The following is a 17426-nucleotide window of genomic DNA, read 5'->3' on the forward strand; positions in this document are numbered from 1 at the left end:
TATAATATATATATAATATAAATATATAATAATATAACCTATCAATTACCAATTATTGGCAAGTAAGATTTCTGACTATATACTGAATATATAAGCCTCTTCTAAAAGAAAACTGCACAGCTATTCTTTAAATCTGGTCTTCAAAGGAAACAAAGCTTAGATGATCACACCGTTAGTCTGCTAGTCCCACCACTCCATTGAACAGCCTCTGAATCTTTTGGGGAACCGCAGGCAAATTCAAAAGAGCAGTACCTAGCAGATTGTGAATAAATCATTAAGCTGGGTAGACCAAAAAAGCCTCTGCCATGGCAGAATGTCTAAAGCACATGCTCAGCAATTTCTTGTACTGTCTTTCCTGCCAGTTGGCCAACCCGCAGATAAGTATCTGCCAGCTAATTAAGCAGACTTGTAGCTCAGTCACAGTATATATATTTAAGGGATTTAGGAGGAACCGAGTGCAATGCACTGAATGGGGAGAAGAGAATCTGCAGATGACATTCTTCAGTACCAGCCTTTAGAGTGAGTTTCCAATGCTCTGGCACAAAGATAATGGCATTTTACTGGCATCAGCTCTTTGGTCTTTTCGGCAACTAGCATATTTTACATACACAGAGAGGGAATCTCAAGGAACAGGATGATCATGTGACTCAAACCTAGAGAAACCAAATTCTTAAATGCTTCCACTCTAGGAATAGAATCTTCCTTTTCTATTTTCAATTAAAGCTGAGTTAACTCAACTGCAAAAAGGGCTGACTTCACTCATAGCCCCACCCCTCCAGCATATTACTGCTGCTTCAGTTCTGTTGGCACTAGCACTTTGGTGTGCTAAACTGGCAAACTAGCTGGGCATTCCACCTTCCCAAGGTTTAAGTATAGAACATGGCCACATAAATTCTTCTTTTCCACACAACCAATCTGGAATGGTAAGAACACATGAATTCCAAAGTAGCCATCATGATATTTAATGACTTAACCAGAGACAAAACAGAGCAGTTTCCCCAACTGCAGTCCAAGCAGCATTTGCTAGTTGGATGGCACTGCTTCTTTCAAGCAGTTAAATCATATTAAGAGACAAAAAAGCATGAACACTTTCCTAAGATTCTTTGTCCATGCAAGTTATCATGTGCAATCACTGTATGTACTCTAATAAATGGGAAAGTTGGCAATTCACAGAACCAACCCTATTAAACCACATTAGGCACTGAAAGTCTGAAAAAAAAAAAAAAAAACAAAAAACCAGGCTTTCAAAGATGAGTAAGAATGGCAAGATGGTGATGATCAGAGCAAAAATCAAGCAAACAAAGCAACCCACTTCATTCAGACCCAGAAAGCAAGCAAGGGGCTTTTACATTTATCAGGCATTCTTAGGGGAAAGGAACTTGGAATCACTCCTTCAAAGATTTTTTTTAAACAGGCTGTTGATAATACTTACGGTAAAAGAAAGGGACAAACTCAACAGTGAGGGAAGCTGGTTTATACTTCTGTCTGCTCTTTTCAACTGTACTAAGGAAACGCCTGAAATTACATTAAAAAAGAGATACCAAAGAAATGAGATACGATACCTTTGTTTACGACTTATTAATTTATGACTTCATAATAGAAAACAGTGCCAAAAATCAGGAGTTATTTTTTGCCTACGGGATCAAAAAAGAAAAAATAGTAAAGTAATATTTCATCCTGAAAAAATTAATCACAGCTAATCCTGTATTTACTGTTCTGCTCCTAGAAATACGTTGACTTTTTACAATATGGTTTAGTTAAAAAAAAAAAATAAAAAGAGCCAGCAACCTGTTATTTAGTCCTTGCTTACTGTAACTGAGCCACCAGCTAGACTGCCAAATTTCTTAACCATGCAATTTGAAATGGGCACAAAACATTATGGATTCATCATGGGGTTGGGGGGAACCATCTACTGATTCTACTGATACACTTATAAACTTCTTTTCAAAGATGCAATACATCTATACCGTGATCTTCAATAACTTCTTTTGCCTTAATTAAACCAGGTCTGCCTACCCCATTCTTTTTGGCCTCCTTGTTCCACCAGTTCAGAAAGATGGGCCAGTTTTTGAAAGGAGATAGCAATAGAAAGACCTTCACGCTGGTCAGTTACAACAAAACACCTCTTACTATATCCTCACATTTAAATTTTGTTTCAACTTCTAGATTGCCAGTAAACATCTTATTTTAAAAAGTTATTTAAATCATATCCAGTTTCAGAAAGCAAAACGCTTTTCTGTGGTGTGATTATATTGAGTCATTGCCAAATTCCACACCTTCATTGGTTGTAAACTCACTAATTTTCAGTACTTATAAAATACCATGAGATGTGCTGGCATTACCTACACTAAATCTGAAAACAGCTTAGCAGTACAATGGCAGACCATATATGAGAATTGGTGTCAATCCATGCTCTGTCCTAGAAAAGGAGAATTGCACAAAAATACCAGAAGTTGTGATCCTTACATGCTCCTTAAAACTTTGTGCCCAATGATTCAAGCCGTTACTGAGAATACTGCCTTTTGTTTCTGTATCAGCCTCATGAAACCTGCAGTCCATGCAGTATTATGGCATACTGCAGGTTTCAAGATACAAAGAAACCCCAGCAGCCAAGGTACACGGCTCACATGATCCCCACTCTGTTTGCACGGAGTCGGACGAGTGACTTGCTGCAAGTTACAGAGCTAGCACAAATGCTTTCTCTACAAAATGTATGCTGTGAGAATGGACATGAAGTTTTACAAGCTGAGGTAGCATGAGATATGATCTCTCCTTTAGTTATTTGCTTGCAGAGGTCCAATATTTGATGCATGTCAAAATGGTCCCGATGGAAATAAAATTGAGGACTTAATAGAAAAGCAGCTCTGAATGATAGAAGCAAGGAGCAAACAACAACTTCAGGCCTTGTACACACAGCAGAAAAACACATTGGCTATACAAGACTATGTATGTTTAACATTACTGTAATTAGTTTGGGGCTAATAAGGGAGAACTGTACATGAAAAAGATCTCACAGAAATTTATAAGAGGTCTCTGAAGAGCCAGTTATAGCAGATAAAGTGAATTACCAGCAGTTTCAAAGAACAGGGCCTGTACCACAGTTAATATTTGAGTCTACTCCAGGAATTGGGGAATCAGAGTAACTATGATGTTGAAATCCACAGAGCAGATTTCTCTAGACTTTATGCAACTTAACAATGAAGCAAACCCACATCTTCAGTTTCCTTTGATTTTATGTGTATGCTGTTTAGCCTGGAGAAAAGGAGGCTCAGTGGAGACCTTACCACTCTCTACAACTACCTGAAAGGAGGTTGTAACAAGATGGGTGTCAGTCTCTTCTCCCAAGTAACAAGCTATAGGACAAGAGGAAATGGCCTCAAGTTGCACCAGGGAGGTTTAGATTGGATATTAGGAGAAATTTCTTCACCAAAAGGGTTGTCAAGCATTGGAACAGGCTGGCCAGGGAAGTGGTTGAGTCCCCATTGCTGGAGATATTTAAAAGATGGGTAGATGCGGCACTTAGAGATGTGGTTTAGCGGTGGACTTGGCAGTTTTAGGTTAATGATTAGACTTGATGATCTTAAGGATCTTTTTCTAACCTAACCGGTTCTATGATTCCATGACAGAAATTAACCATCTTGGAAAGCCCATTTCCTGTACTCTATGCTTCCCACATTTCAAAAAGCCTCATAACTCAGCTTTCCACTAAATGGAACAATATATATTAATACTCTGACATCTTTGATGGCAATGAAGTTCAGTTGCAAGCATGCCTGCTTCATGATGTTAATTCTAGTAAAAAAACTATTTCATTAATGCTATTCTAAAGAGTGTATCTTCAGGGGAAGAAAAAAAACCCTAAACCACAGTAATAAGTGCTCAAGGCTATCAATTCTAACAGCTGTAAAATGCAACAGCAGAAGAATATACATGTAACTACTTTTTATTTTAGGCTGACATCTGTCAAAAACTTTACATAGTTTATCTAAAGTTTTCATAAACCACAGTATTTATAATCCTGTCCTAGTCCACACATACCCTGCAATTCGCTGCCTCCAGTTTCGATATGGATCGTAGAGACTTTCACAAAAAGCCAATGCATGTCTCACAAATTCTTCTATGGGGGTCTGATCGGCCACTTCTTTTTCTTTTGTTTTGCTTTTTAACTGAGGAAAAGAAGAAAGCTGTGGTCAGAAGACTTCTAGAAGTTGAAAATTAATCTCAAACCCCTCCAGAACAGTTCTGAGCCCACAAATTGTTCCCCACACAACCCTATTCTTGAAAAAGCAGATCACGTAAGCAGGAGCAGAACATATTGGATTGCAAATGTAACAAACGAGAATTGTTAACCACATACCTGTTGAATGTATAACGTAGTCATGGTGATAACATGGTTAATGTATGAACACATCCCAATCTCCTCCACATTGGCCAAATTTCTATGAAGACAACATAAAAAACCACAAAATGTACACAGTGAACCATTGACGCTAGTTCAAACAATGTTTGGTTTAGTATTCTGTCTGTAATCATACAAAAGTATATCAGCATTTCAAAAATATTCTCCAGAAGACTGCATGTACTCAGATGTTTATTTCTGTCACAGTAACAGAGCTCACAAGTTTTCTTCTAACAGGAAGGAAAAGAAAGGCCCGAGTCACTCTGCTATAGGCCAATTCTATCTGGAATTTGAGGTTTCAGAGGTTAAGCAGATTCCCAGGATACTTTAAATAGAAAGCTCAGAAATGGCATCTGATAACAAAGACAATAACTTCCACTTCTCCCACATTACTAGTGCATACACTTTCTAAAACTTTAGTAAACATACTACCTAGAAGCATTTATTTACTTTAAATTCTCCCAAGGAAAAAAAAACACCTAATAAATTATTTTATAACACAAGTAAATCAACAGCAACAAAGAAATAGCATGCACATGTTATTTCTCAGTCTTAAGGACAAGTCACAAAGGTCAGATACTGAAGTGATGATGTAAGGAGAACTTTTCAGCAATTTAAGACTGACAGCAGTTTGTAATTCAGAAACACATTACCACCATCTACTCAGGTTATATTTAATATTCCAGGACACTTAAACACTGCTCTACAGCCCTTTGTATTATTCCAGGGGCAAGAAGAGCCAAAGGACTTGAAAAAGAAGCTGCTTCAAATACTCCTCAGAAAAGGAGATTCCCTATTATATTTTATCATCTTCCTCTCTTAATGCAATTTTTACAATAGAAGAGTGAAGAAATAGTGAGGAATAGATTCCTAACAACAACTTATTCACCTGCTTCAAAAGAATTACAAAATAAGGCATAAGTTTCAGAAGGAAGGCAGTTGCATTAATAGTGTAATAAGTCCATTTCCTAAGCTGTTTATGGAATTGTAAGCATGTTAAGAATCTGAAACAGTTCTTCCTGTACAATTCTCTCAAGTTATTTCATATCCAACACTTGTTAGAGCGCACCTTTTCTTTTAAAAGTATTTCTTTTACCAGGTACACCATATCTTGAATTCCCAGAGATTTATCTTATGTAATTACAAGGAATTTAGTGTTTAAAATCCCCTTCTATTTCATTTCATTTCTCATGGCAAACATGATTGCTAAGATGACTGCATTGCTGCCCTCCCTCTCTTTTATTCCCTCTTCCTTTATTTTGAAAATTGTGAGAAGTAGCATTTCTCTGTTTCTACTGGAAAGTGTAAAATGACATTGTATGCGTCATTAGAATCTATATTTATAGGCTGCATCAAGATTTCTTAACCAAAACCATGCTGAGGTAACAATCAGAACAAATACCTGCAAAGGATGATAAAGAATTTCACAAGTAAAAGCGACAGAGCCTGTTGCTGCTCTTCTAGTCCATCTGACATTTTCTGGACACACTGTAGCAGCTGGAGCCTGAGGACCTGAAGAATGTTATCTGGAAGCAGTGATATTCCTGGAGGAATGTCATCCACTCTAAAGAAAAAAAACACACACAATATGGTTAATCATCCAAATGACACATTACCAATCAATTTCAATGTGCTTATGGCATGTTCCAATAAATCTCTAAGAAAGGTTACTGAACAAACACTTTCTAACGAACCACAAAGAAACGCCTGGTGGCAGTATGCCAGCTTGAGCTTCCTTTCCCAGATACGAACTGCATTGGAAAAAAAAAAAAAAAAAGTGTTAAAAAATTCATTAAGTGGATTCCTAAATGCTCCTCCATGCAATGATCTGCCTTAATTGCCACAGAGAAATTGCATGGTCTTTAACAGGTAAATGGATGGCCTTGGAAATCCCTAAATAAGGAAAGGGATGGCCATAATGGAATGAAACATGAAACCTAAACACAAGGGGAACATCTTCAAATCTCTACTGAAGACTGAAAGTGTCCAAATAGAAGAGATGCCAATTATTGAATAATTACTGAAGCCCCGTTGATATTTATCCACAGCGATCCTCATGTCTTGTGCCCTTGTGGTCAAGAAGGCCAATGGTGTCCTGGGGTGCATGAGGAAGAATGTGGCCAGCAGGTCAAGGGCATTATCCTCCCCTTCTACTCTGCCCTGGTGAGGCCACATCTGGAGTACTGTGTCCAGTTCTGGGCTCACCAGTTCAAGAAAGACAAGGAACTACTGGAGAGCACTCAGTGGAGGGCTTCGAAGATAATTAGGGGACTGGAGCACCTCTCTTACGAGGAAAGGCTGAGAGAGCTGGGTCTGTTTAGCCTGGAGAAGAGGAGGCTTAACGGCGGGGTGTCAGCAGGATGGGGCCAGACTCTATTCAGTGGTGCCCAGCAACAGGGTAAGGGGCAACAGGCACAAACTGAAACAGAGGAAGTTTTATCTGAGTATGAGGAAAAAACTTGTTCACTTTGAGGGTGACAGAACACTGGAAGAAGCTGCCCAGAGAGGTTGCAGAGTCTCCTTCTCTGGGGATATTCAAAACCCGCCTGGACACAATCCTGTGCAACCTGCTCTAGGCGAACCTGCTTTAGCAGGGGTGTTGGACTAGATGATCTCCGGAGGTCCCTTCTAACCCCAACCATTCTGTGATTCTGTACAAAATAAGATTAAATACAAAAAGAAAGCTGTTCACAATCAGATTAAGCAAAGAAAGACTTGAAAATCAGGGTCTGAATGTGCAGGAGAGGGAGCTCTAAAAAATCCATCTGACTCTTCGCACACTAATTTTGGATGAAAAGCTGCCTCGCTGTCGTGGTTTAACCCCAGCTATCAACTAAGCACCACACAGCCGCTCACTCACCCTCCCCCCCACACACAGTGGGATGGGGGAGAAGATCAGAAGGGCAAAAGTAAGAAAACTTGTGGGTTGAGATAAGAACAGCTTAATAATTGAAATACTAATATTAATAATAATAATGAAAAGGAAAACAATAACAACCAAAGAAAAGGAACAAAGCCCAGGAAAAACAAGTGATGCAACCACTCATCACCAACCAACAGATGCCCATCCCATCCCAAGCAGAGACCACTTACCCCTGGCCAACCCCCGCCACACACACAGTTTATATACTGAGCATGACACCATATGGTCTGGAATACCCCTTTGGCCAGTTGGGGTCAGCTGTCCTGGCTGTGTCCCCTCCCAGCTCTCATGCACCTGGCAGAGCATGGGAAGCTGAAAAAGTCCTTGCCTAGTGTAAGCACTACTTATAACAACTAAAACATCAGTGTGTTATCAACATTCTTCTCATACTAAATCCAAAACACAGCACTATGCCAGCTACTAGGAAGAAAATTAACTCCATCCCAGCCAAAACCAGGACACCCATCCTTATTAGTTTCTGGATATCATTAACCCAGCAAATAGTTTTTTTCTGCTACCTAATTATTTTTAAGAGACAAAAAAAAAAAAAACCAACCCAAAACCAAAACAACTGTTGTGTTCATGTTAAATGTAACAACCCTGCCATGGCCCTGAAGAACATTAGGTACTCTTGCATACTGTTTTTGCTAAACTGAAACATTTTTAGAAATATACCAACAAAAACCAAAAGAAGAACAAAGAAAACAAAAAAAATCACAAATAAAACCAGTAACTAAGCCAATGCTCCAGGAACAGCTTTCCATTTCAGCAATGATATAGAAAGTCATAGATGTGTTAGAACTTTCTCTGGGATGAAGACTGTCTATCCACTGTTGCACATACTAAAAGAGAGTTTGCCTTTGGCATCAGCTGTTTACCCTGACACATTCTCTATGAGCTCTTACACAGGAAAAGGAAGACACAAGCAAGAGCCTTACAGCTTACAAAAGCCTTCAACACAGCCAAAGCCAGAGCGAAAATTACAACAAACAAAAAACTCTGCTACCTCAAAAACTCACTAATACGACACTTGCATACATACATCCGTGTAAGAACAAGCAACAAAAAGCAGGGAGAAATGCAATGACTGACATTGAACACTGTGATACTGATTATTTGAGGGAAATGGGGAACAACACATTGTTTAGCCTGTTAAAGTTGAAAAGGAAGCCTATAGAAGGGAAAAACTGAGACTGAATTTAGTAAAACAACTAGACAGGGTAAGTGACAGCACGCACCCATGTCCTTGAAAACAAGTGTTACCTATACATGTACAGAGGACCAAATACTGTTCATTCCCTTGCCTCTTCACAGAGTTGTGCATTTGCTTTTCAGATCCTGGGATTCAGAACCTCAAGGGATTCAGAAACTTTTAACACAAATTTTATAGGGCCTAGGCTCTGAAATGATAGAGACACTAACCACAAAACTGAGAGCAACTGTTTTTTTCCAACACAACTGCCAAGAAAGAAATTTTAATTTCTGCGACAGCAGCTTCACCCCTCAAGATGCCAGCAGATCCATACACTCCATACTATAAGCATGGTTTCTCGTAATCTGATAATCCACCATGTCTGCATTAGGAAGACCATAATTTTTGACAGCTGAAATCATATATCCAGAAGTAGTTTCCCTAAAATGGCCAACAATGCTTTTTCAGTAAGATCATAAAAAGCTTTGCAAGAGAGCAAACAGCATACCCTTCATGCCTCACATCCCAAAGAATGTTTTCTCTGCAGTAGCTGCCTATCTGTGCTATTGCACAACCCATGAGAATGTACTGCCTTATGTGAGACTGGCACAAAAATACTAATCAGGATTACTCAAACTGAATATACTATAGAATATATAAATAAATATAAGTATTTATAAATAATTAAGCTTCTTTTCCCCCCAGAGCAAATTACTACTCTATCACCACAAAAATCTAAAAGTTAAATATGTAGACATGTAGTATCAATTTTTCCTGACAAGACTAGCTGTGTAAACTAAGTATTCCAAAAGGAAGGAAAAAATATAAATCTCAACAATCATACCTTACCTGACATTCTTATTTGACTGCTGGTACCCTACCTCAAAAATATGAGAAAGACCTTGACATGTTTGGGTTCTTTTTAGTTATAATTTCCTTGCATTGCATTAACATTGTTATGCAGCAATATAATATAAACTGCTATCATCTCAGGTGTTTGAAAGGAAGTTAAATTAGTCTCTAAATTGTATCAAACACACACTGGGACTTTCAACCTCTACTCTGCCAGTGGTAAGCAATTTGGAACAAAGTGCTGTAGAAAACCAGGCTTTACTTTTCAACAACCATGAAACTATGTAATCAGCATTCCTATCATGATTCCTGCATCATTTTTATGTGGGTTTGAAGTCAATAAATTAACTAAGTATGGTTTCTATGGTACTTTGCATTAGTGTCCTTTAAGCTCCTTTGCTTGAGATCAGGCAAACCAAAAGCAGAAAAAGAGCATGACAACACCACTCTGGAGGCCTTCATTGTTTCTAAAAGTATTAAATCAAAAGACAATTCCTCTCCTTCAATGAGGGGGAAAAAACCTCCCACCAGCTGGTAAAGGTTTTATCCTTTACATGTAAATCCTTTACACAAAAATCCATATAAAATGAATAAAAACAGGTGCACTAATCTTTTGTACTCAATGCTCAAAGCTGTCAGCATAGTTATTTTCACCTTTTCAATAAAATCAACTCACCTTTTCAGTAAAATCATTGAAAACACCATTAATGAACCACTTCACTTAATACAGGGTAGATGCACAAAGATGGAGGCAGAACTACTGAAGCTGTAAGCCTATAAGCTGCAAAAGTGTATAAGCCCTGCTTATACGGTCAAATCATACCACTGGATGCACTCATCCTCTATATTTAGAGATTTCCTAATTCTGCACTATGTAGCATCTTTCAGATTTCCAAGCAGATTTCAGGAAATTATATATTTTAATTTATAGAAGAAATACTCTTAGTTAAATCAGCAGGTGACAGTGCCAATTAAGAGCCCTTCTTTCAGGAAAAAGAAAAAAACATTAATAGTTTCACGACATATCTTCAGTGGCGTTTTGTTGAATGCTAAAAAAACACCTATGTTTTACACTGGCACAGAACTTCACTCCTGTCTTCCAAAAGGTTAGTTTTGCCCAGCAGTCTGTACAAGCTTTCTTCTCCCTACACAGTTTCTCATTATTGCCTGGCATTTGCCATTTAGTACACAAAGTCTTTCAGGCATATAGCTATAAAGCATACCAAGATTTATAAAAGGGGGGGTGGGGGGGAAAAGTGTTAGTCCACTCAGTTTCTCATTTTAGCTAGCAGCATATATAATTTCCAAGACCAAAAGACAGAATTAGTTATTTAATAAGCAATGCCAGTAAAAAAAAGTTGAGTCTGCAGGGTCCTATGGCCCCCAAAGAGAAGAGTCACTGAAAACCACCATTTGGTCTTCCACAGACCTACTTGCTCTTTTTTGCAGGCTCAATAATATCAGTTCCACAATGTAAATGCCTGCAATATAAATTGACAAAACCCAGAAAGATGCTGCTTTTCACATGCCTGATTATCTCAAAAATGCAAATAAGGGCAGAAACTGCAATTCTTTGTTAATTCTAGTATCTGCTATCAAACAGTATAATTTTTAATCCAGGCGTCAAAGCACAGGAATGATCTGCCTTCATCCCTGTGTTGTTTTGATACGTTTTCTCTTACAGCTGTTACACAAATGACTCTAAATCCACATGGGTCTATTCTTCTGGACTAAATCACTAGTCCCATTACTAAATTCAGAAAAATACATTATTTTTATGCTCACAAAACCATCATTTACCACAATGAAGATGCTGCTATATGTTTTTTATCTTCTGCTATGTTACTGTAAAAAAAAACCAAACCCACAACCTACAACCAAAACCCATGAACACGCATAAACCAAAAACCACTTAAAACTCCCGAAGTACCAAGATATTCTTCTCTTCCACTGTTTGGATTTCAATATTAAATAGTATGTTAAAGATAACCTGTGTCAAAGGATAAGCTTTTTTCCTTAACTAAACACAGTAAGACGCATTTTTTGACACTGCAAAGAAAACAGATCTTCTGAAACAGTATAGAATTAATTTGAAGGTCTTGCTTATTGGTAATTGCACTATATATTTTGCATTCATACAGGCATTATGAGGAAAATTTTAATACAAAGAGCTGAGAAGCCCAGTTTTTATCCACTGAGATCCTGTTGCAGCATTCTTCATTTCCTTGTAACAGAGGCTATCACTTACACTTCAAACAGGATCTGATCCAAAGCCCATTAAAGAATTTCCATTGATTTCAACAGGGCTTGGACTGCAGCCATCATGCAGGGAGAGCCATTCTTTGCATTTAGACACCAGTAACAGTATCAACTCTAATAATGACACCAGTTCTCATGATTTCTCAATCCTGTAACATTTGTTTTTAAGAAAAAACCCTTAGTGCATGCAAGCATCTCAAAAGCAAGAGAGTGCCTAAGTTTCTATTCCTCATTTGCAAAGTTAGCCTTGAAAACACTATCCTTAGAACATAGCAGACAAATTCAAAATACTAAATATGGAACTCTGAAATTAAGACTTCAATACCGCTTCATGATTATATCTGAGATCTTGTGGTCAGCAACATGAGCGAAGTCAGCAATACTCTTGCCCTGATCTGAAGTCTTCACAGATGCAAACAAAGAAATCACTTTAAAGTCTATCTTCTGTGCATATTTTAATCTTTGAAAGGTTTTCAGCTGATAGCCGAATCTCGCATTAAGTATTTAATCTCATCCTTAATCTTAAAGCAATCCCTGAAATAAAATTACAAAACTCTTTACCTACATCTTACTTCTCTTCAATCGCTGCTGATACAGATACCAAGTACTAATACTAATACTATTTCATATACAACATTTAATGAATAATTATTTAAAAATGCACAAGGAATAACAATTATATTTCTATTAGCAAGAACAAGTGAATACTCATGCCATCTCCTGATAGAATGCAAGTACCAGTATTTGCCTAGTTTCATCATTCCCTACCCAACTTGACCTTCAAAAGAATGGGAGTGCCACTCAACAACTAAAAATCTTTCTTTTGTTTAAAGGCAGTATTGCTGTTGAGCAAGACTGGGCTCTCAGCCAGGTCTGTTTCAGATATCAAAGATGAACAGATCTGTAATTCTACATACCTAGTTGGCAGCTTCTCAAAGTCCACATCCAGAAACTGTTCATAGCTAGAAACAAAACTATCCAACCAGAGCTTCAGGTAATCTGGATCTTTCTGGAAAAAAAAAAAAAAAAAAAAAAGAAAAAAGAGAACATTAGGCCATATTGCACTCAATGTCATCCATCAACAACTCTGTAGTACTAACTTGAATGGGAAGCTTTTCTTTAACGCATTTTAACTAGGAGAAAGGAGGAAATACGCAGATTTTTAGAACTAAATTAAACAAAAACAACTGTGTCCTTGGAAATTCTCAGCCATGTTGTACCGATGTAACATTCTTACTCTGCTCATTAGTTCCTGTGTTTCCATTTCCTGGTACCAATGCCAACCAAAGCATTTAGCTTCTGCCCCCACCAACAATCTTCACTTACTCTCCACAGTAATACATATCAGCTTTACAAAATTACTAGTATGTTCTAGCCTTGATAGCATAGATGTTATTACACAACACTCTTTACGGCTTACAAAATTAAATAAGAACTCCAATGACAATCCTAATCATAAAGTAATTTGCTTTTTGCTTCATTCATTGAATACAGCAGCCAGCAGCAGATTAGAGCCAGATGAAGTGTTCCAAGAAACAATGCAGAGCCTGGGACTTGTATTCTAGATATCTATAGAACAGATAGGAACTGAAATTTAGGCTTCCCAGTTGTTCTTAGTAGAGCACACAGACTCTGTTCATGACCCACAGTTCGTCAGGACTGGGTACTGTGCCAGCAGGGAGGACAGATACTTGAACCTGTACAGGACTGCCAAAAAGACAGTATTTGCAAAAGCAACAGGTAAATTGTAGAAGCATTTGGCTAATTAGATGTTGGTGACTTAGGGCTAAGATAACAGTAGGGGAAAAAAAAAAAAAAGTATTTCTTCTAGCTTCTCCTAATCTATCTGCTGTAATAACAAGGCTTCTCTGATGCTGCATTGTTACAATGTTACCACATTCAGGGTCATACCCTGGCAAACCCAAGACAGTCAGACAAGTCAGCCCTGAGTTTGGTAGCCCTAAGCCCGAAATCATGTCCAGGCTTTTTATTTCCAAAACCTGTGTTTGCCATTTACCCCAGACCATAATGGAACAGCACAACAGGATATTCTAACATAGAAGAAATTCAAGGGACATTAATAATACACTCTGAAGGAGCCACCTTGCAATATAAACTTGCACTGGAAAAAGGTCTGCCCCTGGGGAGCTGGGGAAAGATCAGGACTGCCAAAAAGACAGTATTTGCAAAAGCAACGGGAAATTTGTAAAAGCTTTGGGCAATTTAGATTTGGGTGATTTGGGGCAAAGAAAACAGTGGGGAAAAAAAAAAAAAGTATTTCTTCTAGCTTCTCCTAATCTATCTGCTGTAATAACAAGGCTTCTCTGATGCTGCATTGTTACAATGTTACCACATTCAGGGTCATACCCTGGCAAACCCAAGACAGTCAGACAAGTCAGCCCTGAGTTTGGTAGCCCTAAGCCCAAAATCATGTCCAGGCTTTTTATTTCCAAAACCTGTGTTTGCCATTTACCCCAGACCATAATGGAACAGCACAACAGGATATTCTAACATAGAAGAAATTCAAGGGACATTAATAATACACTCTGAAGGAGCCACCTTGCAATATAAACTTGCACTGGAAAAAGGTCTGCCCCTGGGGAGCTGGGGAAAGATGCTAAGGAGCTTTCAACTTTTTTTTTTTTTTTTTTTTCTTATTCTTACAGAAAATTCCACTCCATCCACTTTGGAACTGGTTCACTACAGTGTGAGAGTACCACACCTGGGATTATCAAGGAAAACAAGTCCAATTTTAGTGAAAGCACTGTAAAACTCTGTTTCACTGCGGTATATTAGTTTATTGTCTTTTGATTGAAGATGAGATTACATTAACAATGCAATCTAAGAAGCCTGAGGCAGTGGTTGCTGCCATTTTGATGTCTAATGAAACTGAACAACCTCTAATACATTCTTCTGTCATTCCCACCGTTCCCCATCTGAAAGCTCAAAGCAAGCGGCTTACAGATGGGGGAAAGGAGGATACTTTCATGCAACGTACATATTTTAGGTATCTATAAAACAGATAAGAATTTAAATTTAGGCTTCCTACTTGTTCTTAGTAGAGCAAACAGACTCTGTTTGTGACCAGCACTTCCTCAGGGCTGGGTACTGTGCCAGCAGGGAGGACAGATACTAGATCACCACAAACCACCACAGGAAAATTCTGTCAAAATATGCCATTTGAGACAGTCTCAATTTATAAGTCAAGCTGCTTAATTTTCAAAAGCAAGCTGCCAGACCATAGCTAACATATTCCTCTGCAAGGATTGCACAGTCATGTCCATTAATGCCCATCCATGCAGTCCCACATTCTATGTTATAAATAATCTTCAAAATAACTTTAAAATATTTGCCTAGAGTATCATAGATTTTAAATTATTCCTAAATCTACTCCATAATTTATAAGATTTTGCAAAAGTTTTAAACTTTTTTGTTCATTCTGCTCTTTTCCCTTTTCTGCATCTCCTCCCCTTTGCTTCTTGCCTTTATATTACCATAGGTGTTCCCAAACAACAGATTATTTCCCTGTAGTGTTAAGACCAAGGAGCAATCTGTGAATAACACTAACACACACTGTATTCTGGGGCAATGTCAATGTAAAAGAAAGAGTCACCAAGAAAAACTGACAGAGTCCTGTCACTGCAAAATACCTACCCACAAAAGAGCCTCCCAGAGGGGCGGGGGAACAAACAAGCAAACAACAGAAAAACATAAAAATCAAAATTCAGAATCTGAAGTGCTGCAAATTCTTCTCAGAGCATCTTTGCACAGCAAGTACAGGAATTATAAAGCATGGGAATCTCCTTCTCATTCTAGACTTTACCCTTCCCTGTACTCCCAAAATCTGCTCTAACTCAAGAAAGAAGTGTCAGAAACACCCAGATACAATTTACTTCACTATCACTACTAATTATATATTAAATGTGTTCAGATACTGTGACAACAGGTGCCAAAATAAAACCCTCAGCTAGATACAGATTTTATCCATTTATTTGCTTCCACTGCCTTTACTGCATTTTCTTGTTCATTTTTCCTAATTGTCTTATTTCCCCTTCTTCCACTTCATTCCTAATCTTTCCCTCCTTCATAATCTTTCTTTTATTCCTCTTTCAGCTATTTTTTTTTTAAAGCAATCACTCCCTTTCTTTTTATGTTAAAAATTTGGCAAAAAATATTATATCCTGTAAGTGTAATGTAGTCTTGTCCTCGTGTTTAATACACACTGAACTACAAAAGGGTTACCATGAACGCACTCCTATTAACTGTCCTCAAGATGAAATTGCAACGTACAAAATGAAGGAAGCTGCTGAGATGAAGAACAAGGTTTCTGAGCTACTGGTTTAAGCTACAGAGGTTGACAGATTACCTCAACCAGGGGGGTACAGAATACACATTTCTCAGGTTCAGAGATCAAACACCTTGCAAATCAAACAAAAAGATGTGCAAGGAGTAAGACTTGCTAATATCCTAAAAGAATAAGCCAGAAGTAGCAGCAGATGCAGCCTTCAGACATTATGGCCTTTTGAAAATGTTCACATATTTAAAGCTTTAACTTTCTCATAATTCACAGCAAGTTATTTTAGCCACATGCAAGCTACTTCAACAGGATCATACAGATGAGGAAAACCTGAATACATTTTAGCAATTACAATATAGCTCAGGCTACAAAGCAATAGCATCCATGGCGAAGTAGCCAACAGAAACCTTGCCATATGCATGCATCCATGCCTCTAATGATAATGCCCATACATGTGCAAAAACTGAACCTATTTGACTTTTTTTCCTGTTGAACAAACTGCTTTGTTTTTTCTTGGCATGAGAAAGTTCTCCTTGAAATGTAACATGAATTACTAAATTGATTCTGTTCGTATTCCAAAACTAAAATAGTTTGTTGACACAGCTGAGGCTCATCACTAGTTGTTGACAGTAAAATTTTGTTAGAAAATTCACATTTCTCCTGGTTACATATCACGAAGGAAGCTGCGCAAATAATGTCATTATCGGACTAAAAATTGCTTTAACAAAAGGATATGGATGAGATATGGGGAAGGGGAGGACAAAAGACAAAATCAGATTAAATATCTTCTTGCTCCTTTTTAATGATATAGCCTAAATCAGCTTCAAGCTTAAGATTAAACCTCCTTATCCTTAAACTATAATGCCTTTGCAAGGCTATCAGTGCAGACTAGCAGTAAGAGAGAACATTGGCAGACAAAATATGCAAGAAAAATCAATTATGCAGATGACAAGAGTAGGCCACAGATGTTATAAAAGGCCAAAAGTTTTTCCATACCTGTAGTGCATATTCTGCTCAACTCACTTTGCCACTAAAGCTCCTCCCAGTTCTTCTAAAAACCAAGAACCGCAATAGTGTTTGATATTACCTGCAGCACACTGTTTAACCCAACTCCCTTCTACCTCAATCCCCTGCCAGTCAATTAATTATACATTATTCCAAGTTATTAAAATAGTCAGGTTTGCTATCAAAATACCAGGTAACACTACTGGTATGTGCCAGTAGAAAATAGCTTACACAACAGTTGACTCACCCTGAGTGAAATCTAGAGATTTCCATCCAGGCAGTCGCACTAACTCAACACCGCTTGGCGGGGGGGGTGGGGTGGGGGGAGAGGGGGATCATCAAGGCAAAAAAGTAAATGACACTTAGCAACATAAAAAATACTAAGAAATAAATCTCCATTATAAACCACCTCATAAAAGTATGCCACCTTTCCAAAAACAAACAAAATGAAGACTTACAAACTAGGAGTACATCATTCCAGGAAAAAGGGACCCAATAC

At 38.0% G+C, this 17426-nt stretch overlaps 1 protein-coding gene across 1 annotated transcript in view; it reads right to left on the reverse strand.

The window, feature by feature from the left end:
* Window positions 1–17426, reverse strand: part of NBEAL1 (neurobeachin like 1) — a 93510-nt gene that overhangs the window by 60481 nt on the left and 15603 nt on the right. Inside the window, 5 exon segments of the mRNA XM_035893044.1 lie at window positions 1433–1515; window positions 4039–4166; window positions 4358–4439; window positions 5802–5963; window positions 12543–12634. Coding sequence (XP_035748937.1) covers window positions 1433–1515; window positions 4039–4166; window positions 4358–4439; window positions 5802–5963; window positions 12543–12634 — 547 coding nt within the window.

The sequence above is a fragment of the Egretta garzetta genome, unplaced genomic scaffold (assembly GCF_000687185.1).
Source record: "Egretta garzetta isolate BGI_Z169 unplaced genomic scaffold, ASM68718v1 scaffold474, whole genome shotgun sequence".
Taxonomy (NCBI): domain Eukaryota; kingdom Metazoa; phylum Chordata; class Aves; order Pelecaniformes; family Ardeidae; genus Egretta; species Egretta garzetta.